The sequence below is a fragment of the Varroa destructor genome, unplaced genomic scaffold (assembly GCF_002443255.2).
Source record: "Varroa destructor unplaced genomic scaffold, Vdes_3.0 BEIS01000005.1, whole genome shotgun sequence".
NCBI lineage: Eukaryota > Metazoa > Arthropoda > Arachnida > Mesostigmata > Varroidae > Varroa > Varroa destructor.
In genome coordinates this window covers 1,584,438-1,609,854 of record NW_019211458.1, presented here as the reverse complement: position 1 = coordinate 1,609,854, position 25,417 = coordinate 1,584,438, and the positions used below count along the sequence as shown (strand labels likewise).

General features: G+C 40.4%; 1 protein-coding gene across 5 annotated transcripts in view; it reads right to left on the bottom strand.

The window, feature by feature from the left end:
- Nucleotides 1-21,516, bottom strand: part of Gprk2 (G protein-coupled receptor kinase 2) — a 108,938-nt gene extending 87,422 nt beyond the window's left edge. Inside the window, exons 1-3 of one of the 5 annotated variants that reach the window (XM_022809508.2) lie at nucleotides 20,074-21,511; nucleotides 18,939-19,181; nucleotides 14,729-14,815 (exon numbers count right to left, since the gene is read on the bottom strand). In XM_022809508.2, the coding sequence (XP_022665243.1) occupies nucleotides 14,729-14,815; nucleotides 18,939-18,990 (139 nt within the window). In that variant the 5' untranslated portion in view covers nucleotides 18,991-19,181; nucleotides 20,074-21,511. Of the gene's footprint in view, nucleotides 1-14,728; nucleotides 14,816-18,938; nucleotides 19,182-20,073 lie in introns of all 5 variants that reach the window. The other 4 variants (XM_022809507.2, XM_086990760.1, XM_022809506.2 and 1 more) reach the window with 4 other exon arrangements.
- Nucleotides 21,517-25,417: the final 3,901 nt, after the last annotated feature.

Genomic DNA, 25,417 nt, shown 5'->3' with positions numbered 1-25,417 from the left:
AGCGTTGGAATTCAGTCATCTCCAATGAAGTGGAAGAGACAGTGTGTAATGGAAGGCTCATAATGAAACTTTCCGGAAGGTAGAGATATTCAGTGCAATCCTTAGAGTAATGCCAACTACCATTTTTACACTTATCAAGTGATGCTTCCATATGGATCTATGCCTAGATGCAAGGAAAGGCATTTTTTTGTTTCGCCTTCTTCGTCCTGCGTCACTTGATACATCGTCCTGCATATCTGCTACGTTGTACCGACTCACTACTGACATACTAATGATGATTGGCCATCACTAGTAGCGCCATTCGGCGGCAGGGGCGCGTCGTTGTATCCATCGGGTTCATCAGGCACTCATCAAAAATGTCTGCGTCCCCTTTAGCTCCTCGCGTCGTTTCTATTCGCTTTTATGCTCCTCGTCCTTCTGAGTTTAAACTGCGTAACGCTGGAGTTCGTCCGTCCGACAAATAGTGTGCATCCATCAACTTTCTAGTCAAGTGACACCCAATCCAACATGGAGATACCGATATCAGCCCCACCTGCTGCCACTGTCCCTGCTATTACCTCTAAAAACGAAGTTGTGACATGACTCAAATAACCATTGTTTAACGTCTTATGAACAGCTTACCAGCTATAATGTCGCCTGCTTGGCAGCTTGTAATAGATGCCATAGAGAACAATTAACAATCGTCATCAGCGTTCATCTCTCCACCACAGACAGAATCAATGTGTTCCTAATCTTTTGCTTTCGTTGCGAAACTATACGTAAATGCTTAAGGAACTATACGTGAAAACACGCTCTTTTATTCGAGCAATGACAAACTTCATTGCCAGTTCACAAGCACTTGAAACAATCAGCCTGGAAGAATCTATCCCTAGATATTGGCTCCATATGTTTTACGAGGTTACATATGGATCACTGATAAATGGTTACAAATTCTTAACCTCTTCTAGAAATGACAAAAAGGCTAATCTTAGAGTTAGCCTGAACCGCCAAGTGACCAACACTGAGTAGTACTTTCATCATATCTGAGATACTAGTAGGCCAGAGATTAACAAGTGCCTTAGGCCACTTGAAGCTTGGTTTGCACACAGAGACAGCTCTGCAGTATAATGGACACAGGCGCGCTGTCGTTCCAGCATCCCGTCTTTGCGGAAGCTATATGCCTTTGGCCGCCAGTACAAAGAAGCTACGAGCGGTTCTGCTCGTTTCGCGAGTAGATCTCGATGATCAACGAAGAAAACGTTAGAATAAGCTTTGTCGTCAAAATGACTGGGTGCAGACTAACACGCTCGCCTACATGGCCATGGTAAGAGAACAAGTATATGGTATATACGACGACCTCGTAATCACAAATCAGATACGGGCAAGTGGCATTTACAGTCAACATACGAGTAACTGGAACTATTCGAACAGCGCACTGAGCATTCACAGGCGTCAACTTCCATAACACACAACATCCCATGGCATCGCAATGAACGCAACGTTCGTTAATGTTTGTATATTACTGCGTGTAATTACTAGTACTATGATTGTCATATGTATCCTGAATAGCAGCTTATAACAAGACTAATTGACGCGTGAACCTGCCTTCGAATAAACCTATTCGGATATCAATATAATAACGATATGAATATTTACACTGCGTCCAAAAATCATTTCTTCAATCCGTAGGGCTAAAGATAAACGACGACTCGCTGATAACGTACGCCACTTCTCTTTATCGTTATCTGTAAAGCTTTGCTTCTTACCCTCTGTGCAGGAAGGCAAAAGATCATTACTGCCGATCGCGTTGTTAACGTGGTTTTTCGTTCTCTATTTCATGGAAAGTCCAGAAACCGCGCTGGGTTCGAAGCCAAAATTCGGGCAGGTGGTTGACTTTTTCCCAGCATTTTTTCGTTTGCCGACCTGTCGTTGCATGCCTTTCGATAGGAGAGCCCATACTGACTTAAAGATATACATTGTCATCCAACCTCGTGAATGTACACCCTTCACCGCATTGGCCTAATGTATTTGGCAAAAGTGCACTGTATCGTACTACGGTGCCTTGGCCGATACGGGTCTATGCATAAAAACCTCTTTGATATCTGCTACTAGAGGTTTCGCTCGGCGTCCATCATAACTTCCAATTGTTTTTGTTCTATAAGAGTTTACCGTTTCTTTTACATCTTACTACAGCGCTGGTAAAGCCCGGTAAGAATGTGTAAGAACTACTCATCAATTCAAGAAAGCCTGGGATGACCTTCGCCCATCTGGCACACATTAGACATAGACGTTCCAAGACGTAAATCCTTTTCGTGTGTAGCTTGAAGGTGCTCGGTCTCCCACAGACGGCAGTTTGGTTTATTTACACACTTTCCCAAGTAGGGTCTCGTCGCTAAACACAATTTTCATCGAAGACAAAAGGCCAAAAAACAACCGAAAACTATGTGGGACAAATACTTGCTACGAATAAAACCAAGGGAGCCCATTCCACCGTATACAAGTAGGGTCTTGAATGTATAAAGTTTGCAGCGGCTAATCCCACGGCCTCTAAATTATGACATCACTCATTCTAAATGTACCCAAGAACAAAGGCTTACTACGAGAACCCACAGGTAATCTCAATGAAAATATTCATGTGACTATTTCAGAGATAGGACTAAGTGTGCAAAAAACTGAGTGTAGCACATAACTACGCACACACTATATTAAATAAATAAACGTACAAAGGTAGCAATAAAAACAGGTTTATGTTAATACATTCAGTTATTTTGGTTAGTGTTATTTTGAGGTTGCTCTTGATCGAATGGCCGTCCCACCATTCACGTCACGAAATATTTATTTATAAATCCTGAAAAAGAGGTTTTACTTTGTTCATTGTTTAATATTTAAATCAGACAAATATATATTTGACTTGAATAATTGTACATAGACGATTTTTTAACAAAATTCCCAAAGATCGATGTGACAATGCTAATGTGTGCGCAATTTTTCCAACTAAAAGCTTGTTTATACGGTACATTTTGCAATTTACGCAAAAAAACTGATTGATATATGTACAATATTTACAAAAAATAAATAAATATAGGTCACATTTTTAACCGAGGGTTATTAACGATTTTCCGCTATTCGAACCTTAATGATCCATAAAAAATTCGATTGAAGAAGATGGCCTTCGGCCCAGTGTGAACCATATAGAGAACTATTTAGGACGAAGAGGCTCATGTAAAAACGTTCCGCTTGTGGTGGCAAACGTACATTTGAGCGGAAGTTGCTACGTAAGCAATGCCATTATCTGAACTGAAGTCTGTCCAATCCAATAATAAAACGCAATGACCTCTCTCTCATGATATTGGGTTCGCCTACCCGTCATCCACGACGCCATTGTCAGCGCCGTTTTCCCCAGACTCTACCAAACGCCACAGCAGTCCATTCGTTCGTTCGTTCGTTCGTTCGTTCGTCGGTATCGTTGCATCGAAGTGGAAATCCATGGGACTCAAGAATAATAATTTCCTCCCCCAGTCTTACCCCACCTCTTTACCAGCCGCAGCTCTTATGTCCGTTTCGCTTGTAGATGCCAAAACCTTAACACAAGACAAACAGTTTTTGTCTTAACTTTGAAGTTCGATCGTTATCCAGAACGAGACTACATTACATGGCCAGCGTTTATTCCAGGTTTTAGGCGATGGTAGGAAAGAACAGGCGCAACAGCTATAGGAGCAGCATAAGGCGAACCGGTGGAACTAGCAATGACGTCAGTCCGCTTAGACAAAAAATAGGGTTGATGCCAGCGCGTGCTATAAACTACGAAAGAGAAGCGAAAAGACAGGCGAAGAACTTACAAGCTTGGAAGACATTTATCGATGAGGAAGTCAATGCAAGACGCTAGGAAAGATTGAGAATAGCATCTAAATGAATCCAACAACTACAAATCGAACACGTCTGACAAGGAAGCTGCCGACCCAATATTTGGCATTATCTTTTCTTTGTTTTTTTTTTCCATTTACGGCACGAATCTACTCATCGGACCAAAAAGAAGAAACCCAAAGGGAAAGAACGAGATGCATGCGCGGAATCTGCTTGCTGAAGCAATGGAGAAATGCTTAACATTGAGGAATGCCAAGACTAAATCGGGAATTTCAAATTCAAATACGCGCTGGGCAAAATCATTTAATAATAGAGATTTAGGAGATTTAGCAATATATTTAAACTCAAATACAGATCTGTCACTTTTTAATTTTCCCCATTTGACAACTTCTGTTTAGGACATGTAAGATGCATGAAAAAATTATTTCGATGCCATAAGAAGGCTTTCTGTAAAATGTTTGCTTAGCACGTTCAAATCGCGATACATATAATTTATTCATAGTCTACTTTCATGTTTCTTGGCAGTTATCACGGTACTCAGAGTCATCATTGACCTCATTTTCTTACGTACCTCAGCGCCGCCAAAAGTATTGCGCTCAGGCCATTTGTGCACTCGCTTGCTCTTTTTTTAGCCTAAACATCTTGCACATATTTAGCTGCCTGAAGATAATTCTGTTTCGGTGTGTCTATCCCACCCCATAAACGATCATTGACTTCATTAGCCTTCCAGTAGTACTATGACTCGGCGGGTCGCTTCTTGATGAATCGTATCAGTCAACATATGGAGAGCCTATAGTAAAACAGCCTCTGAAGCGGCCGAGAAGAACCATAGCGACAATTGAAAGAACTGCACCGGATTCTTCTTAGACAGCTATATTTTCTATTTACGTTTACAAAGTTGAGGTAATCCTCTTCACTGGAAGATGCGACACTTACTATTCTCACCCTGACTGTCACCATACTAGATAGAATGTGTCACTTAGACATTGAAACGCCGTTGCACAAAATAGCGTAACACGCCTGATGGTGGTTACGAATGAGACCTCTCGGTTATCGACGTATATATATATATATATAGTCTTTCAAAAAATGTATGCACCATCATCTGATTACTCTATTTTTCAAGGCTCAAGTAATCGGAAAGGATGAGCGTGCAAAAATTAACTTTTGAACTTTGAAGCGGGTTTATTTTAAAAGGCTATTGGAAGTATGAAGATATGATAGAAGCACAAACACAATATCGTAGGGAGTGTCCGGTAGATCCACCTACGCTATCTACAATAAGCTGGATTAAGAATAACCTTGAAACTTCAGTGAACTTCCCCAGCCAGGAAAGAGCATTGGACCTCTGTAACGCAATGAAGTTTTGAACTTGGCGTCTGCAAGCCGGGCGTCCCTTGCATTCCAAGACATTGCAGATGGAGAACTCACATTTTAACAACGGTACATGCTATCAACGAAGATGGCCCGAGTCGAAACGAAGGATTGACGAACGGCAATTACAAAGGTGCGAACAGAATGGTTTCTAAAAAATATAGTTTGCAACGCTACAGGTGGATGCAAATTAAACAGACGCAATGAAATCTGCCAGCAGTATGAAAGCATATCTATTGATAAGAATCCTTCAATCTTTCCTCTCAAAAAAATTGGACGAAGCGGTCCTGTAGAACACGTGCACACTCCCCAGGCTCCCCGTATAACCCCCCAGGGGGTACGTTAGAGACAAAATCTATGCCACAAAATCGCCAATACGAGCTGATTTAGAAACCGCTCCGAATGCTTGCACAATAATAATTTTCAACTTCTGCGCTAGGAAATGTAGATCCTTTACAATTCAAATACCTAATATATGTAGACTAGATTTTCTATGACACCCTATATACATATACACACATGCTCCCGTGTACCCTTTCCTTTTTTCTACCTGTAAATCGAAAGTCTAGTTTAAGCGGAGGCTGGCACTGTTGCGATGTCTACACTTGTTGCTTCTACTGGCCATCGCTCCCTTTGTCGTCGCATGCCACTATGCGTATAACGAACTACCCGCCTCTATTCCTCTCACTGTTACGGTACCTTTTAATCTACACCCACTTGCAGAGCTCGCGTTTCTTTACAAACGTCATCTTATTGTAGTAGCCAGACCTATGCTATATTGTGCTGAAGCTTAGGGTGATCCTAGCAAAACACGACGATCGAAAGTGAGAACGTATCATCTATGACACGTCCTCGTTACTTACTCTGTTTTATCCTCTCGCCCTCTTACAATACGTATACATATAGATAAATCGTCTCCGCAGAAAAAGTACATTATAGAGACTACTTGTTGTTGTTGTTTTCTAGTGAGTAGACGGACTCTCTGTTTACCACAAGCAACCGACATGGCCTATTTATACGTATGTGTATTTTACGTAGATCTAGGACCAGCAGGACGAGCGCCACAACAAATTAAACAGCAGCTACTGTTGCCGTTGCCAGTGTAACACGGACAATAGCAGCTGGGGTGTAAGTTAATATAGATTGTGCGTCGTTGTGTATCAATACGATTAACTGACTGAATATATTTAGTAAATGAAGCCTCTGCTAAATGAGATCAATGAAAAATCGGTGACGACAGCTTAAACAGAGACCGGCTAGACTTCGGGAGACATGTCAAAGCAGATGGCACTTGTTAAACGTCTTGGACTTGTGTCAATTGAAGTGATTTTTCAATTTTTTTTCCAGTATTCTAAAACTTAGAAAAAAAAAGCCGTAATAAATAATAATCTGACTTGTAAATAAAGTTGTAAATTATGGCAGACCAGAAGCTAACTTACATAGCTATCGTTCAATCGCTCAAAAGTACCGTAAATATACTCTTAGATGGCACCCATATATGCAGCATATACATATGGGTAAACCATCTTGGTAGAACTATGTATGGTTAACATTAATGCTAAAACGGTGATGCGGAGGATAGTAATTGTTTCGACAGTTGTAACACAGTAGAATATTAATCTATCGCGATACGTAGGGAAGTTATTGATATATAATTTACGACATTTCACACCTATATGCCACGGCAGTGCAAAAAGTCTGGTTTAATCCTGATGACAAACCGCGTGAAAAATAGTATGTTCTTCAAGAAAGCAGAAAAATTGGACTATTTATGTCACTATCAACGTTACCCTTTCTAAAAAAGTAAGCTGGCTTGTCAAGTCATATAACATCCTGGACCTAATACTTAAAACCGATCCGAGGTTACACTTGTAATATATATAAGCCTGCAGCACCTAGCAACTGAAAACGCAACAAAATCCTAAAACGTTGCTAAGTCTATAACGTAACGAGTACTGGATTTTTACTTGAAAACAAAAAAAGCTTCTTGAAGCGCGACACTGTAATTAGTCTGCCTTAGAATTTATATATTCTTGTGTAACAAGGGCCGACAATAGGTTTTGCCGGTGACTGTAGCATTATGGAGGTCCTAGAAGCTTTCATAGAACGGAGGAAACCGAGTTCAAGTGGCTAACACGCATCCTTAAGTGCGTTGCCACTAGCGACCATGAACAGTGGTAAGCAGCATTGTGGCCGTGTGACACAAACCTCTGACCCACAGATGATGACAAAGAAGTCATTGAAAAAAAAAAAGTAAGAAGGGGTAAAATAGAGCAACAGCCACAGAAACTTCTGACATACTTATCCTGCTGTCTAATTGGTAAACTTATTGACATGAGTCTGGTAAGATTAAAAGAAGTACATATACGGAAATAATTCAGTGTCAATTCGAAATGATACGTAGGTAAAAGGAAAAACATCGACAGTAACATCTTTCGGCTTTTACGGCTAAAGGTACCGCGTTGAGCGCAATCAGGTTGACGCGTTCTAGATATTTAATTGTTCCTATTGCTACAACAGCGCTCTCTGTCAATCATAATGAAACCCAGTGAAGTAAGCCAATGAGACAGCCAGCACGATCAGTTACCTATCTTCAAATATGCACAATCATTCTTTCGCTATGATCGTCGACATCACTACCAAGGCACTATCGCTCCACGGGCATTAGGATCGTCCCCTTTTGGTCCTAAGAGACCATACGGTAAGTCGTGGCGCTGGTAGCCTAGTTCGCCTGACAATCCAGCAGTAATCTGCCTTTCATTCGTGTTACGTATAAACAAAGATGAGGCAGATACACCAACTAAATCGTTGCTTACAATCCAAGTGCATTGATCTATCCAGTGGCCCTTGCCGTACCGGTACGGTATATCCAGCAAGACTAACAGCGCAATATCGACCATAGTAGCAGTAATATAATATAAAACTACTATTACATAGACTGCAGGGCTCATTGCTGCTCTTGTTTCTGCAATGACGCAGAACAGGAGCCACCATTCGAAATATGAAGTAAATTTAATCATAGTTTACCTGCCATTTCATACGACACCTGTATCCACCATACAGAATTAGCCCCCCACCGATCGCCGCTGCTGCTATTATACTTTGATCTTGGCCAGGAAAAATACTGCAGATTCGGCTGTCATAGTTACTGCGTTTTCCGCAGAAGCTAATACTTTGTCGGTATAGCGATCTGGAATAACTCTCAGCGACCGCAGATGCAGCGACGTTGAAAATAAGTTATCGTCGTGTAATGAGGCTATCCGTACCGTACAATATGTCACTGTTTGGCATTCAAGCATTATTACTGTTCTTACATCATGCAAACCCAACAGTGAATATAGAGGCGCGTGAGTCAACTATATAAGTTAATATTTTCGAAGTACTTCCAAGTTACTACTTTCGAAGTAAAAATAATAATAATAGAAGTTGTCGACTTCCCAAAGTGATTTTGCCTCCGTTGTCGTAAACGGATTGCTCAACCTTTCCGGCGCAATGCTGACACGCAGACAACGACACGACGTCCTAATATCTCAAGGAAAACGTGATCCACGCAAACAGATTCGTAATTATATAGATAGATATAGTCTAAAAATTGTCGTCGCTTTCCTCTACCAGCTTTTCCCCGCTTTCCTGTCGATTGCAGGTACGCCCATTATAAATACACACAACATGTGGTAACATATAAGATCCACCGATAAAGTAACACCAATTAAAAACTAGCATTTGCTCTGCAGCTCTCTCTGACCTAATAATAAGTAGATGATCTTGGCTTTCTTACGGAGACGGTGCTGTTTCGTTACCCACAGTCGTCCGACTACTGTTTTCTAGGGCGCTAAATCAAACACATTTACGTGTCTCCTATTGAATAGAGTCAAATTGATGGCTTGCAAAAGGAACAGCGCTTTTTCTTGCTGCCTCATAAAGATAAACGACGTACGAAAAAGCACAAGAGAAGTTGAAAGGGAAAGGGAGTGCGATGGTTGTGGGGGAAGGGAATAGAGATGATGAAGAAGAGAATTAACGAACTTTCATTATAGGCAATAATTTTTTTTTTATTATATGGTTTGAATATAATTTGTTCGCTGAGATGTTAGATAGGACAAAGGTTAAACGAACAATATATGGAGAGGAGTATACGTACACGCTAATTATGGTGTAGGTCCATTATGCATCTAGAGCAATGACTGCCATCATAAAGTATTAATGATAACTAGTAAAACTGTATTAGCAACAACTTAGACCTCTTTTTTAAGATACCTATGTTGAAAAGAGGCAAACTAATGGCTTCGGAGTATTGTTCCCATCGGATGGGTGTGCCTCTGACAGCTGAACCGAAGGCTCCGAGCTCAGCTCTACTAGTTGGTTGAAGATCCAAAGAGATTTAAAGTTAGGCTTCTTTAAAGCTAGCGCATGTTTATAGGAGGATTTCTCACTCAAACTATGCGGTTGAATGTTAGAAAGCATTAGAGCATTTAGGTAAAAGAAATGGCTATCATAAGGTAGCAGTAAGGTGACGCGCGAAAACATAATGACACAAAGGTAAATCTCAAGGTTTAAAGGTGAAGTTAAACCTGCCGAGAAATAGGAACGTGTATTAATGTTTTATATATATCTATAATGTGTCTGGAACCGCCTTTTGTTTGACGGTTATAAAAAAAAAGAAAGGCAATTTTCGAAAGGTTTTTCGTTGTAATGAAATCAGTGTTAGAATGTGCTACATTTGCTAGTATATATAATAATAACAATAATTCCACCTGAGCTTTCTCCTTCCCGGACTATAACATTTTAGTTGGTTCCTACTACGTTATGAGCATGTAATGAAATGGAATTGAAAAACCAGAAAACAGCCTCAAGCCTGTAAATGTGATAGGTCGAAAAAAGTAGTATATGTTCTTTTGATTGAGCTGCAACTTAAAGAAAAGGTGCCAAACATCTCACTGCAATGGATTTTCTGTAGACCAATAAAGTCCGAAAGCCAGCCAGGTAAGCGATCGCTCTCAGAGTTACCACAAATTGTACTCATTGTAGCATCTAGCCACAGTAACGGCAACAAACCTTGGTATATTCAACTTCTTACCACTGGCCACAGTTCAGTAGCATGTTTCAACCCATAGCACGGGTATTTTTCAGCACAGAAGTCGGAAACAAAATGCTTAGGACACGTAAATAGAGACATAAGAAACTGACAAAATGTTAGCATTGTACTTTACACGTCTCTCCCCAACATTAGTTTACCGCCCAGTCTCCGTTTTTGAAAACACCTACGCCTCTATATCTATCTGCAAACCACATAAATATAACAGGCGAATGTGTGCCTAACAGCGTCTGATACGGCCAAACTATTAAGACGAGAAAGAGAGGTCTCGTGGTGCGCTGACCGCCATGTTGAGGGCGGCGGCGGCGGCGGCGGCGGCGGTGGTGGTAAAATTCAACCAGAGTTAACGGAGCACCGTTACAGTAAAAGGTCGGGTGGAAATGATAGCCGTTAGTCTGACCAACATTCGCTTCTATCCCATGAGTTTTCGTTCCCTTCTCGAAAAGTTACCACACAGCTCGATCGTGTCTATACGCACTATTTCTGCGCCAGAGAGAGCATGGCGCATCAACACGCCTACATCGCTATTTTTACGATAGAGATAAATTATTATTAAAATATTAAGCACCTAGCACAGCTGGGATATAGGGGTGATTGAGCATGCAGAAAGTACACATTACCACTGGTACTTTTCTTCAATAGCCCAGAGCTAAGTGGGAAGTCACCCACTTATACGCTAGCAGATTAACTGATTCTAAATGCAGCTGTTAATGCTTAAATACTTAACTTTAAGTTTAAGTAAGACACAGTCATGTAAGTAAAATGAAGGATATTCAATCCTGCACTTCTTTGTTCATATGTAAGAAAGGCAGTCAAGCTGATTGAAAGAATAGGTCAATGATTTCCTCATCTACGTTTGATACGTCTTAATCAACCGGAAACAGAACCAACAAGCTATCGAGCTTGCGTACCTTGGCTCCGCAGTTTTTTCAAGTGCGCAAGACTTGTGCAAACTTTTTGCTTCACGGTGCTTCTTTGACAATTATAGGTTATAGTCCTGCAGGTATGCAAATACAGGTATGCACGAGTCCTATTTTTGCTGCGTTACAAATGTATTCTAGTCACTCTAGGACTCAGAAATTTCTGGCTAACCACAGGATAAGTTGGAAAGGGCAAAAACAGCTCCAGGAAACAAGTTATCTAATGAGAGCGTTAAGCAGGAGATTACAGAAAGAGAAATTAAATGCGTGAGTTGTATGTGGATTAAACCTACAATTTAAAAAAATGGGATTTTAAAGAAAAACTAATATTTGGTAGCGTACACTAGCGGATATGCCGAATCTGTGTACAACTGGTAGAAGGTTTGACTAATTGTGTAAGGCCTAGCATTTTCCAATTTCCAACCGTCACTTAACGGGATTACGAAAGGCATACGCGAGTATTTTTTCTGACTCAACAAAACACAAGTGAAAAGCTAGAAGCCTGTACAATTTCTATTTTGTTTTATTTGCATTTAATTTAATTTAGCACTGCATCATAATCGCGTTCGCCAAGTGACATCGAAGGAAAGAAACAGCCGATAGGAGAACCTGTCCACAATAAAGCACGAAGTAAACATACAAAGCCCGCTGACAGAAAGAAAAACCTACTGTTAAACAAAGCTGGCCTTTATCTATTGACTCATTAATTTTAGTCGAGTTTCATAAAAAGAATAATGATTTAGAAAAAAAAAAAGTATTAGCCTACTGACCGCCGTCTAGAAACAGTCTGGGATTCTGGAAAGCCAAATTGGGGAATTCAAATGGAAACGAAAATCATGTAGAAAATTAAATTCTTCAGCGGTGTTCACCTGCGGTAACATAAATAATCACTCACCATTCCAAGCATTACAGAGGGACATATGAATATTCGTGAATTTATCAAAGCAATTGCAATTATATAATGTAAATTTCACCCAATCCTCATTCCAGATCGCATTACACTATAACAATCCTCAAATCGTCATTGAAATGAGCGTCTTTTGCAGGCCTCTATATATATATTTCTAAATACGCGTATTAATAATAGGTCGTATTTAATAGTGTGAACTTTTACTCCGCTACGGGCATAGAGAGAGAGAGAGAGAGAGAGAGCTATACCTTAAATTTATTTCCTCTGTTGAAAAAAAAAGCTGCTCCAGATAAAGACGAATTCTCTAAGCTATTTTAATGACTCTAGTGAAGAGTCGGCGTTCACTATAGAACACAGTGTAACCATCAAAGCGGATTTTGTTTTCACAGCGGTTAATTACCATACCGGCTTTTATGATAAGGAAAGACTTACGTTATTTTTTAAATGTATTCGAAAGAAAGGCACCAAATGTGTACTTCGATAGCACTGGTTTTTTTCTAATTAGCTCACACGATCAAACCCTCTTGCAAAACTCGTAGATCAAATAGCCAAAAAATAATAAGCCCTAATTACTGACTATTGGCGCAGTTTGAGGTCTACGGCTGCTGACTTCCTACATTCTTCGAAAATTACCCGACAAATAGAAAAGTTATTGAGGATGAAAATACATCCTATGTCGTTCTCTCATATATACAGGACGCTAAATTTTAGCGTATGGCAGACAGAAGCACGATTGAATGGCGTAATGCGATTGAGTGTACACTTTAGGACGAGTTTTTGCTTTAATATTAATTGAATCCTAATTTTTCCTAACTTTCTATTCACATAAACTAACGAATGCATTATAAATGACGCGGGCAGTCGTCACTAAGTTAACTGGGTAATAATACGAGGTGTAATTCTTTTACATAGCATATGCTGATTAAGGTTTTTGGACTGAAATTTGTGAAATAGGGTAATAAAGCCATTCTACCACATTTGCCTTGTTTGTCATATGCTGAGTTTAACATATCTCTGCAACTTGATTGCCAGGCCGTTTCGAAGTTCGCTAACTGCCGTCGACCGACGCAAGAAGAGCATTGACTCTATTGTCGGGACGCACGTGAATAGAATTAGCTAGCCCGGTAAAATCAATAACGTCACCGGCACAGAGTCAACATGCTAGCCTTCGGTTGAGCTTTCAGGGTCGTACGGGCATCGAATCGGCCTTCGCCCCACTTTCAATAGACGCTGTGCTTGTTAAAGTCAGCTAACTTAATGATTTTGTTCTTGAGACTTTATCTTACCTTTTTTGTAACAATTAACTACATGTTTAGCACAATACATAGATACTCTAAAAATACATGAATATATATTTTGTATATCTCGGTTGATGTAATGCGCCCGTCTCCGGAACGTTACCGAGGCCCAAAGGTTTTTATTATATTTTTTATTTATATTTATCACTATTACATATTGATAACATATCAAGTGAAAACAAATGTTATATTTATTTCCGATCTTTTCATCTTCTTTATTTCCTTTCTAAAAGAAATATTTATATATACTATATTAAGATAAAAAAAGATTGACTTTATTCTTTGAAGTTGAAAAAAATGTTCGTAACTATAAGGATCACTACGAGATGTCCTGGTTGGTATATCTGTTTCGTTTCTGAGACGTCCTAAACAAAGCTCAAAAGTTGATTTAAACCTTTTGTCCCGATTTTGTTCGGGAATACTTATGTATAATATATTGACTTCGTGAAATTATTAAGGTTTTCTTTTTTTTTTTCTTAAAATAATAAGTAGTTGTGCATATTATACTATATAGATGTAATAAACATTTGACTAATAGAAATTTGCCCAAGAAGCTTTCCCAAACAACGTTTTGGTCTCACTGTCGCATCGGCGAAATGGATATCACAGCGGTTTTTGTCTGTTTTCATGGTGAAATACTTTTCTTTAATACAAAAAATACCGACGGGAAATTTAATTCGCCAAAAAAAAACAAGTTGTTTTAATGTCTTTTTAAACAAACGTATATCACTACATAACTTCTACGTGACATTCTTCACGTTTTTCTAGTTTCATAACTAATGCGTATTTATTATTTGTTATATATTTATGCGAAGCTTTTAGCAAAAAACTGGTTTCAGTTATTAATGGTGTTTCCCTTTATGTTAAGCAAACCTACATCAGATAAGGTCAGCATCACAATAGTTTAATAATTTAACTAACATTGACCTTTCAGATTTCATATTTTCTATTAGAACAACGATGTAAATCTGTGTTATCCTCTTAACTTTTTCTGCCACAGGATTAGGTAGAGCAGAGATAGATCCAATAACTCAAAAACTTGTGGGTGGAAAAAAGTTAATTTTCTTCCCCGTGAATAGAATACGTTAGGTGACGAAGAAAGAGCAATGTTCGCCGGAATTAGGCCGACTCAATCCACGTGCATCTGCTATCCATACATGAGTGATCGGAACTCCGTTCCTGAGACATGAATGGAGGCGTTGGAAGGCCGATTTGGACCCTTAAGGTGAATCAATCTAATGTCGCGTTGCTAAAGGTACCAACCACAGTCAGAATTTTTCCCACTCACCTATTTTATCCTTGAGCGGGAGACAAAGGGAAATGTGCGGAAAGGCAAGAATCTTCTTCCATTTTTTACTTTTGCCTTTGTTACAGTCTGAAAAGCAATCAGATAGCAAACACAGTCAAAAGTTATTATTGTCGACTACTCGATTAACTGGGTATAAAGCGAGCGCTCATTTAATAGCTATGCTTAAGCCGGTACAGTAAAGCAAAATGTATAAGGGTCGCAACATGATGCTTGTTATAACGCCTTGTTTATATGGGAAAATTGTGTTGAAGAAATTGTGTCCTGCCAAGGTACACAAAAATCATCTAAAAATCATCAGGTTAATTTTAAGTAACAAATTACTGATGCAACCTGTAGAATTAAGAACGTTATTTGCCTTTACCGCAAATATTACTTTACCAACAATCTAGAAAAACTAGCTGGCCCCCGTCGTAGCCCCCCCCCCCCCGAATAGCATTGTCGTATTATAAAACTTTACATCTAACTAATTACTCTAGTTCGACATTTTCTAAATTTTACATCAAAGATGGCGTTAATATAGTGTGAATATATGAGAGGACTTGATGGAAGTTAATTAACATAACTGACCTAGATCGATCTAAACGAAGTTGCTTATTGCGCCATTCGGTTTCCCATAATCTAAAGTGACTTAAATGTGTCACCTGATGATTAAATGGCACAAAATTGATCAGCTGAATAGTTGGAGCCGCTCGGTCTTGTTCACAGTAGTTCTTTTTTTCTCTGGCATCAGCCTTATTCCGTGCGGCCTATTACCTACCGTATAGAACAGCTTTCTCCACAAGCCAAGTATGCACACAGAAAATGCCGAAAATCAATCAATAATATGAACATAGATAGACTATTGAAATATTTATTTTGTTGCATAATATGTACTACACGATAAATTTCTGTATAGGTCGGCTAAGTCTAGATAAAAAAAAAAAGAAGAAAAAAAAAAACGAACGCTTTGGAGAACTCAGGCTTGTGTTAAAAAAAAACCGGAAAAAACCTTTCCATGGAGTCGAACGCTCCTGCTCTTCCTTACCAGTGATAAAGATAGGTGATAGTCCCGATATTTAGACATAACAGACTCATAAAGAGCTCACGTTAACGCAGCGACGTCATAAACGACTTTTAGATATAATCTTTTCATTTTTTTCTATGCCATAAATATGTACTACAGTCGCATACTGACCACCAGAGATGGTGCAGCTTCAGCACAGTCGACGGGTTTTGTGGCAGATGGATAGGACATGAACCCGCTAAGAGCAAATTACTTATGGCGTTATACCATTTTTTGCGGCTTAAAATTTAGGAAACATTTTCTGCCAGTCAAAAATGTTTAAATGATTGGAATTCGTCACCGATTACTATCGACACACGTCTAAGTGTGTCATGAGAAATAATTCATTAGTACTGAAAGTAAAAATCAAGCTGCTCGTGTTCTCGGGTATACCTACAAATAAAGATAAAAATCATGAGACTCGAATATTTTGGTAAGATGGCTTTTCTTATTTAGGTAATCTGACAGAGATTATCATGAGCGAAGTTGTGAAAAATGGGTAAAACATCAGTGGCAAGGAAAAATAAAACTTACATGAAGTCAAACAACTTGACACCCGAAGTACTTAATTTCTAGAAGCTCACAAAGACTAACACAGCTGTCCTCTATAATTAGAGATTTTAGCTATGTCCGTCCGTAAAGCTAAGCTCTTCATTTATGTGAAAACTCTGCCAGGATGGGCGTCAAAAATCACACAAGTTGTCACATTTAACATATACCTCATTCTGTGTCTAAACTTTACGCGCACAATAAAAATAAGGCTTGCCGAACCTAAATTGGAAGTTCCATGAGAAGCTTTGATATGCATCTTATTTGAGGGAGTGTGCCAAAAGTTGCTAAACTGCGACAGATCGGCCAACAAAATACCGAGTTGAGTTACAATTCCTTTTCCCTCTTGTAGATCTGATTTGTAACTGCGTATATTGTCAAACCTATCAGATTTTATAAGTACTAGCATTTTTTTTTTTCTCTTTAAAAGTAAAACAGTGATAGCAATTTCATAATAGAGCACAAATCATTTGAGCTAATTAGCGCCTTAGATCAATTCATTTATAATATGTTGAACTTGACATTGCAATATCAGGGACATGAAACGAGTAAAGAGAATATATGTTGAAGCTATTATATGAAGCTGCTAATGATACATAGCGTTTTCGTATACCGAAGGCATTACGGATGAATACTGATATGAGAAGCAAGGCGTGTGGTACCAGCCATACGGTATCAAACGGCTGACGAAAACCTTGTGTACACAGCACAGTGTGTATGCCCAAACAGTTAAGTGGCACTTAGCTCCAAAATAAATGCACCGATCGTAGTCCACTTGCTATAACACGTCGGACACAGCAGAATCTGTACACCATCGCACATGAGAACATGTGGGTCATGGCCCAGTCATGACTATCCTAATAGTAATTTTCAACAATAATGTTATCGTCTAGTTTATAGATAGATTTCTCATGTAGATATACAATTTTAACGTAAAACTTCTTATGGTGGGGTCAAGCAAACCCGAGAGAACACTTGGACTTAAGCTTATTATGTGATAGTATTGCTCAAATTTAGATTAAACGTTTTAAGTATTTTCACAACGTATCAACGTACCACACCGTGCCGTAACTTGCGAAGATATCGGCACAATTCGACACGATTTCAATCTCGAAAGTTCAGCACTGCTGCGTTGACAGCAGGAGCTGTACCTTCTCCCTTACAATCGACCTAACATATATAGTATATGCGCCGTTGTTCTTAACTTCTATTGCATAATTGTTTAATCTTGCAACTTTATGAACTACTACGCTTTTATAACGATATACCTAGAATGCTGGTATCTCACGATAATGCAGCAAAAATGCATTAGAAAGCAAAATAAAATACCGCATCAAATACTTATAATATAATATGCCGGTTCAAATCGTTTTGAAGTATGTATAAACCCGACATATCTAGAAACATCCGAGATGGTCATCGGCTCGTTACTTAGGACATTATCGAAGTCCGAAATTAGGTAAAATAAGCTTATCCTTGTTCATGTTAAGTATTTGGTAGTTCTCGCATTTTGTCCACTTAAACACTGGACACACTTTAGTGAAATCTTGAGTATCTGAAGTGCCTGCCTCAACTCCATAATGCGTTCCCAAATTACTCACCATTAGTATTATGCCGCTCTCAACAGACGATGTGGGGAGCTGCTGTCCCCATGTACGCTTTAAATATTACTTGACGCAGTCTCTCATAACATTTCCTGCATTCATTTCGTATAAAGGAGATAGAGGAGGAGAAAACGAAACCCCGTCTGCTGTTCTGTGATTTAGAGCTTCGTGGGCTTTCCATTTTCGCCCTGGTTCTTTCAGTGAAGCTCAACGACTATGCAAATTACTTTGACGAAGCAGCGATACGGACTAAAATATTAACAACAATAATAACAACGACCCACACAGTGTACGAAGGCATTTTCTGCTCGAACAAGAATGAACCACGCGTATCATCTTCTATTTTCGCTCGGACAAACAAACATAGTGCCATTGCACCCACCTATTTCCCTATATTATACATCACACTACATGTACCATTTAGATAGCGGACGTTAGAAAATAAGAATGAGGGTGGATGTTGAGACGGACATGAGTTGAAAATACTTTAGCATTCATTCAGCGAAATCTGTCATTTTCACCTATGGGCCCAAACGGAGTTCCCACTAGTAATATTCAAAATGGGAGACTACGAGCTCGTTCGTAACTACGCGAGGATAAACGGGCCAGATTGATATTGAACGAGTACTTACTATCGTATGATATAATGTTTGACCAATCTATGTAGCCTGTAATTGATCCAGGTAAATACATTTTTCGTCCTAATAAATTCTCGCCCGATTTTTATACGCTGTTATTGCTATCTGGTACGAACATATTTGGGCGAAAGGCCGTTAACATTCTTGGGCCTGACTTTCAGAAGTGCCATATTTGAGGTCATTGGATTTGTGAAAAAATCCAAAGTCGTCTCTTAAGGTTGTGTCCAGAGTGGGTGCTGAGCCCAAATCAACAACCTTCATTGATCGTGCTTATTTTGTTCTGAACGTGAACAAGTGGTGATAACGAGGTTGTACTGATTACATAGCACATACATATGCTTGTACAAACAACCTACCTTCTCGAGCCTTGAGGTACACCGTATTGGCGACAATATTCTCTAGTTCCATGAGTTCCAGCTTGCCGGCAGTGTGAAGGCTCGGGCGGTTCCACCACCCGGCGCCGTTGGCTCAGGACAAGTGAACACTTGGGCGGCCCGTTCCGATATCTCTGCTTCCCTCTGAGGAATCCTTTCGGCTTCTCCTTCTCCGAGCAGACGACGAAGACTCAAAGCAAGCTAAAATCGTTCACGCAGTCGTATCTTCGACGACAACAACAATTATATTAATTAACAATAGCAACCGTAATAATCAACACTGCACAACTTTGAGTAGTATCCAAGCAAAGTATAAGTCGGGAAAATGATGATATTTATACATTGAAGTGACAGTGAAGAAGTGGACGACTACAACGAAAACAACAATGCGCGCCGCACTTCTCCGTCACTTTTCGTTCGTCATCGATAGATCCGAAGGGCGCGACAGTAGCGGCTGAGGTGTAGAGTGACAAAGATCCACTGTCCAAACAGAGCCTTGACAAAAGTAGGTATATGAGTATGCCGATACGCACGAGTCAGTACACTTGAGACTTCTTTCTCTCCTCGTTTTTCGTCGTCGTCGTCTTCTGCTGCTGTTGCCGCCGCCGCCGCCGCCGCCGCCGCCGCTGTTGACTGACGTACTTATAGGTAAAACCGTCAAACCGTATCTAAAATGTAATATCAAAATCTGCCGGTAGCCGGACCCAAAGCGGAGCTTAAAGTGAGCGGTGCGCAAATTTGTTGTTGGCGCTAGCGATGTGGTACGGGAGAGCTGATAGAGATTAGCAGCAATAGCGGTAGTCGCAGCTGTAACCAGCTGTAGGACTGTGCTATAGTAGCCAGTGAATTATGCCCATGAACGCAGAGAGATACGCGTAGTACACTACACTATACTCTACTCCTTGGACATAGATTACCCTGTCGAAATCGTCACTCACGGACACCACTAGCTCCACAATCTACACCCATAGCAGCTGCAACAGCAAGTTAGTTGAAGCAATTAGGGCCAAGATAGGAACTGACTCGGGCAGAACAATTCCCTGTCTTTCTTTTTGCTCGTGCCTAGTCCTCTGTTGTAGCGACAATTGGTATAGTAATGGGTTAAAACTCCGCTTACCAACTTCGTGAATAGGCCGGTACGTGATAAGATCGCAAGGTATATTATTATGTAGTTGGTAGCGACTGTCGAGCATCGATCGAGCATAGATCGGTGGTAACCAAGACGAACGACGAGTAAAGCTATCGGTGCTTTGTCGGCCTTGTCTCACTTTAGGTTTGGGCTGCTGCTGTTCGAGGCACTACTGTTTTTGATGGGGGTGATGCTCATCGTGTTGGTGATCGACAGGTCATCTCCTCCTGACGAAGCGGGGCTTGCCGGTAGGCACATTCGTCGTCCGTCGCCCAGATTTCAGTTGATCCCCTGCTAGTGATTCCGTTGTAGTATGGTGTGAACTGTTACAGGTGTAGAATTCACCACTATAGTATATATTCGTGTTCCTTTCGAGAAAAAGGTGTCGAGCTTAGAGGAGCTGAACACAAGTGAAGATGCTGGCTGAACGGCGATGACGACTGGTGCACAATGTCGGCAAAATTCACAACGATAACGGCCATAAAAGTATGACGACGACGACAATAGGGATAATGAGAAACAACAACGACAACAACAACAACAACAACAGCGCACCTACCAGCGTATCCGTATATCACCGTGTATCAGCAACGACAACGCCACCGCGATGGCCAACGACGAAAATTACGATAATATTAGCAGCACTCACTTATCATTTTTATTATCAGGACTACCGCACAACCAAAAGAATAATAATAACAACAAACAACCGAGCAACTGTCGGAATGAGAAACCTAAATAAATGAACCGACTGACTGATCGACTTTTTCTGCGCACCAGATACCAAGCTGCCGTTGCTGATGGTACGACAATCGCTGGTGGCAAGCACTGATGGTGCTCCGACTTCCGCCGCCGCCGCCGCCGCCGTCGTTGTTTTCTCCTGCAAACGCCACCAACACGACGACGATGATGACCACAACTATCACGCCGATGATTTATTGTTGATGACAGGCCACTCTACTGGCAGCAATACCAACAAGGCAGTGGCAAACGCATAGGACACGATCTATGTAAGCCCGTATGCGTACATAAGGATGTACATTATGTGGAAAAAGGCAGCGCGGACAACAGCGACACACGGAGAGTACTACACGGCCTCGTACGGCGAACAGACACACACATCCACGCACTCGCACACACTAACAGCAGACCCTGATAGACAGGTTGCTTGGATAGATAGCGTTCCAGTAATAACAGTGGGTATGAAATACAGCCGCAATTACAGGGTAGATATTAGTGAATTAGCGCGCTCACCGACTAACCATGCTGATATCAAAGGCCCCCTCTCACAGTACTGATAATCAAAGCCAGTAGGACCAGCCAATGGTCGTCATTCAGTTAGCCACTATCCAGCCCACTGCTTGCGTTCTTCTCGCCAGCAGCATGAGTACTATACACAACTACGAAAGTGCCTATCTGAACGCTAACACCTGAACGTGGCTATCGCTAGCGGGAGATCTCATTCGCGCGCCGAGAAGAGAGAGCGGACGGGGAGAAAGGAGGGCTCAGGGTGGCGAGGGGAACCGATCACCACCATCAACATCAGCGACTCGCGAGCTTCTTCCTTCCTTCACCTGTTCCTTCGTACGCAGGACAAGAGTTCGGAGACAATCTCTTCCCTATTGCGCCGGTTCTGGCTAATGGCGCTGCCGTTGCCGTCGTTTCCGATGGTAATTGTAGCTACAGCCGCGGATCACTACACCTCTTCTACTGTTCCGCACAAAACGTCAAAGGCGTGCGTCCGCCTGCGCGGCACAAGCTGCGACGATGGTAGCTACAGTCATTTTGACGGGATAAGATGAAGACAAGGAGCAAATAGCGTGCTAACAGTCGACCTACACATACACACACTGATATCCAGCCCGTCATTATTAGCAGCTTATAACAGACTACTAGCGCATCTAGCTGCTGCTAAATAAGACAGCGGCTTCTGATGCCAACGACATGGCGGCAGTCATCAGAACTGCAGAATATGTCTCCTGACCGCGACAATAATCATAATGATGCTATATACTTTACTTACACTGACAATTAGGGTACCCGGCGGGCCAGCCAATCAATCTGTCAGTCAGATTGATTGAACGACGACGACGACAATGCTGCATCTATTTGATTTATTTATGGCGAGCTCTTTACAACTAGACCAACAACTAGTGAGTGTGTAGTATTTGTTCATATTTTTGCCAGTTAAATATAAAGTTGTCCGGTCAACCACTTGGCCCAAAGAAAAGTCGAGGTTGAATCAGCGTGGCGTAGGCATGTATTCTGTGAGTAATTATTGAGTTGTAGGGGAACGGGCTGTATACTACAAACTCAGCTGGGCCTCGCCAGTCTCATTCAGTATCCTCTAACTGTATTAACCTGTTTTTATATCTGTAGCGTACACAATCGTTCACGTAAAAGGTCCGAATTCAGAATATTCTGACTCAAAACGCTGTTTTATATCGAAGGTGTATCGGTAAAGGAGCCAATTGATACGAAGCGATCAAAAATAAACGAGCACATGTACTTCATGCGTACGAATAGCGAGTAAATGATAGATGAATCGAAAAGTACTAACAGAAATTCGATTTTAATTTTAAAATTCTTACGGGACTAGATGGTTGTTCCTTTACAATAATACAAAACATTGATGTTACTTCTTCTGTGCTTCATGCATGCTTCTATCTTTGCTGCTTCTCGATTGTCCTTCTCTAGTGTTACCCGTACATTATATACATGTGGGCCCATTTTACAATGAGCACCTCAGTAAGCTCGTATATATCTCTGTTGAGGTTAATCGTCTATTAGACATACTTAGCTAACATCTAACAAAGATATTTTTCTAAAGAAATGACAATACGTGTGGCACAACATGAAACAAAAATTTAACTCATATAAGAAGACGGGATCGACCATTTTTAGAACCGACAACGTAACGTAAGATGACATCTAGTGTAGTACTTAGTACATTGTATAGTTGGGTATTTGTGAAGCCCCTCATTAACTCCGAACTACTTATTTGTTCTAAAAATGGTTTGATACTTGTTTTAATAATCATTCTCTCCGTAATTTTCTTTGCCAACACACAGATATACGCTCACACGCACACACAGATCTTCAGGGTTTCGCTTGTACTGAAATGGCATAACAATATGTATGATAGTGTGCAATGCACTCAGTTATTCATTGCTTGTACATAGGGTAGACGCAAGGTAAAGTGAAAGGTTACCTCGAGATAATAATAATAATAAAGATCAAAACCCGCTAGAAGTGAATCAGTTTGACCCCAGGCTGCGTTGAATGGAAGATGCTTTATACAAAGCAAAACCATTCTACTGAAGTTAGCAATTTAACTATAACTTACAACGGTTCGACAATCTTCGTTTATACCGGTCTATAAACAACCTCAAGGAGGTTCGACCACTTTCCCGGCGAATTGAATCGATTGGCTTTTAACAAAATCCTGGTCCGCACGTTTTTTTTTTTTTGACAAATAAAACGCACTCGGATTTTAAACCTACTTTCGATAACTTACGTCATATGAGAAACTTGTAAAATATTCTCTACATTTTAGAGGTAAAATACCTAAATGAGATTGGGCCAAATGCTCTTTACCTGCTTTGAGTGGTAAGTAGGGCCGCACCTGAATGTATTCTGTCCTACCTTGTCCGTGAAGCGGTCTCAACACTTCGATTATTCAAACATACCGATGCAGAGAAGAGACATGACGCTCTTAATACTGTGCTCCTTCCGAACAATAGGTAACGCTCGAAGCTACCCTTCAGCGGATTGCGATATTTCGCTCGCGCAGACGTTATCAGATTCTCACATCAGTCTTAACGAAGGTGCAACGTTTTTTTTTCGAATTCTATGCATGGTACTTCTATGCAGGGGGCTTGTCTAGTAACGCCAAGGATCCCATGGACGTTTCTTATCAATTGAAATCACTAGGTAAGAAACGGTCGAGTCGAATATCGGGCTAAAGGCTGGAGGTTCGAGTTGTCAATCGTGTATATGTAACGCAACTGACGTTTTCCTACATTAGATTCTTCAGGCTCACGATATCTAAGCGGATGACAAGAGCATTGCCTTTACCAATCGTCGCTTCGCATACACATGAGCAGCAAGTGATGCCACCGGTGGGAAACTACCATCTGGCAAGCGAGTAAAAGGCAAAATCACGTAAAGCAAACTTATCGTGGTGAAATGTTGCAAAACATGATGAAATCTTGTTGTACTGTAAAAAGTAAAATAACGACGTTTGAAAGGCTGTTGGAACGGAAAAATCGTTATCCTTATCGTTGATTTTTGTTTAATATTTGATGCTTATGAAGGAAAAGGGAAATAACACATTCAAATCATTGTGCATCTGTTTTGTTAAATGGCAAGGAATCCGTTACATTTGAAAGTCCTCAAGTAGAGTTCAAACAGTTGCATGAATCGCGAACGCAGCTATGGAAAATCAGCGAAATTTACTGGTCAACTGATCAAGAAAAGCTTGCATATCCATAATTCGTTGTACTTTTTTTATCTTGGCACACCGATGTGCAGCAGATCATTTGGAAGAAGTGTATGGGTCGAATATGGATAATTTATGTCATCGAAAGGTTTAAATATATCGCATTACAATGCAGTCATTTACAAAGCTAAGTTATGACAGCTCTCTTGATAAAAAAAAAAAACAACAAAAACATTATTTCGTTAAGACTTTGCCTAACATCGTCTCTCTCTGTCTGTCTATCTTTTGACGTTAACCACTTGCCTATTATGAAAGCGCTCGTATTGCAAATCAATGCTTGACTCTGTATTGTCTAAACTGTATACGTATATTTTCCAAAAAGTCATTACGAGATGTACTAACTGTCACCAATCCGAATTTCATTTAGGATGCTTTTTGTCACCTTGCTTATCAGTTTTATCGTAGTCTTTAGTTAGCACTGGATAGAGATAGATCCGCTGAACCCCTAACGATATTGGCAATTGTCGCCATTTTTTAAATTGATTAAAACAGTGTTTTTGCTGATCGTACCCTCCGCAATGATCAGTAGTAGTTAAAGACAAAACACTTGGATAGTAAAGATTTTAAAGGCAACGATTCAAATACCACCCAGGGCGGGTTTCGCTATCTGTTTGCATTCGTTTTTTTTACAAATAACGAATTTTACTTCGTGTATGAATAGAATGATGGTTTGTAAAAAATACAAGCATCCAAGACTATCTCCCTGAATCCGCTACTGCCCTAAAAACAACTCGTGTTTTATATTGAAAACGCTATCCACTTAGTAACAGGTCAGTTTTCAAGGCTAGACATAAAACATTCTGCTGCCACCAAAAGATGTATACTTTACAT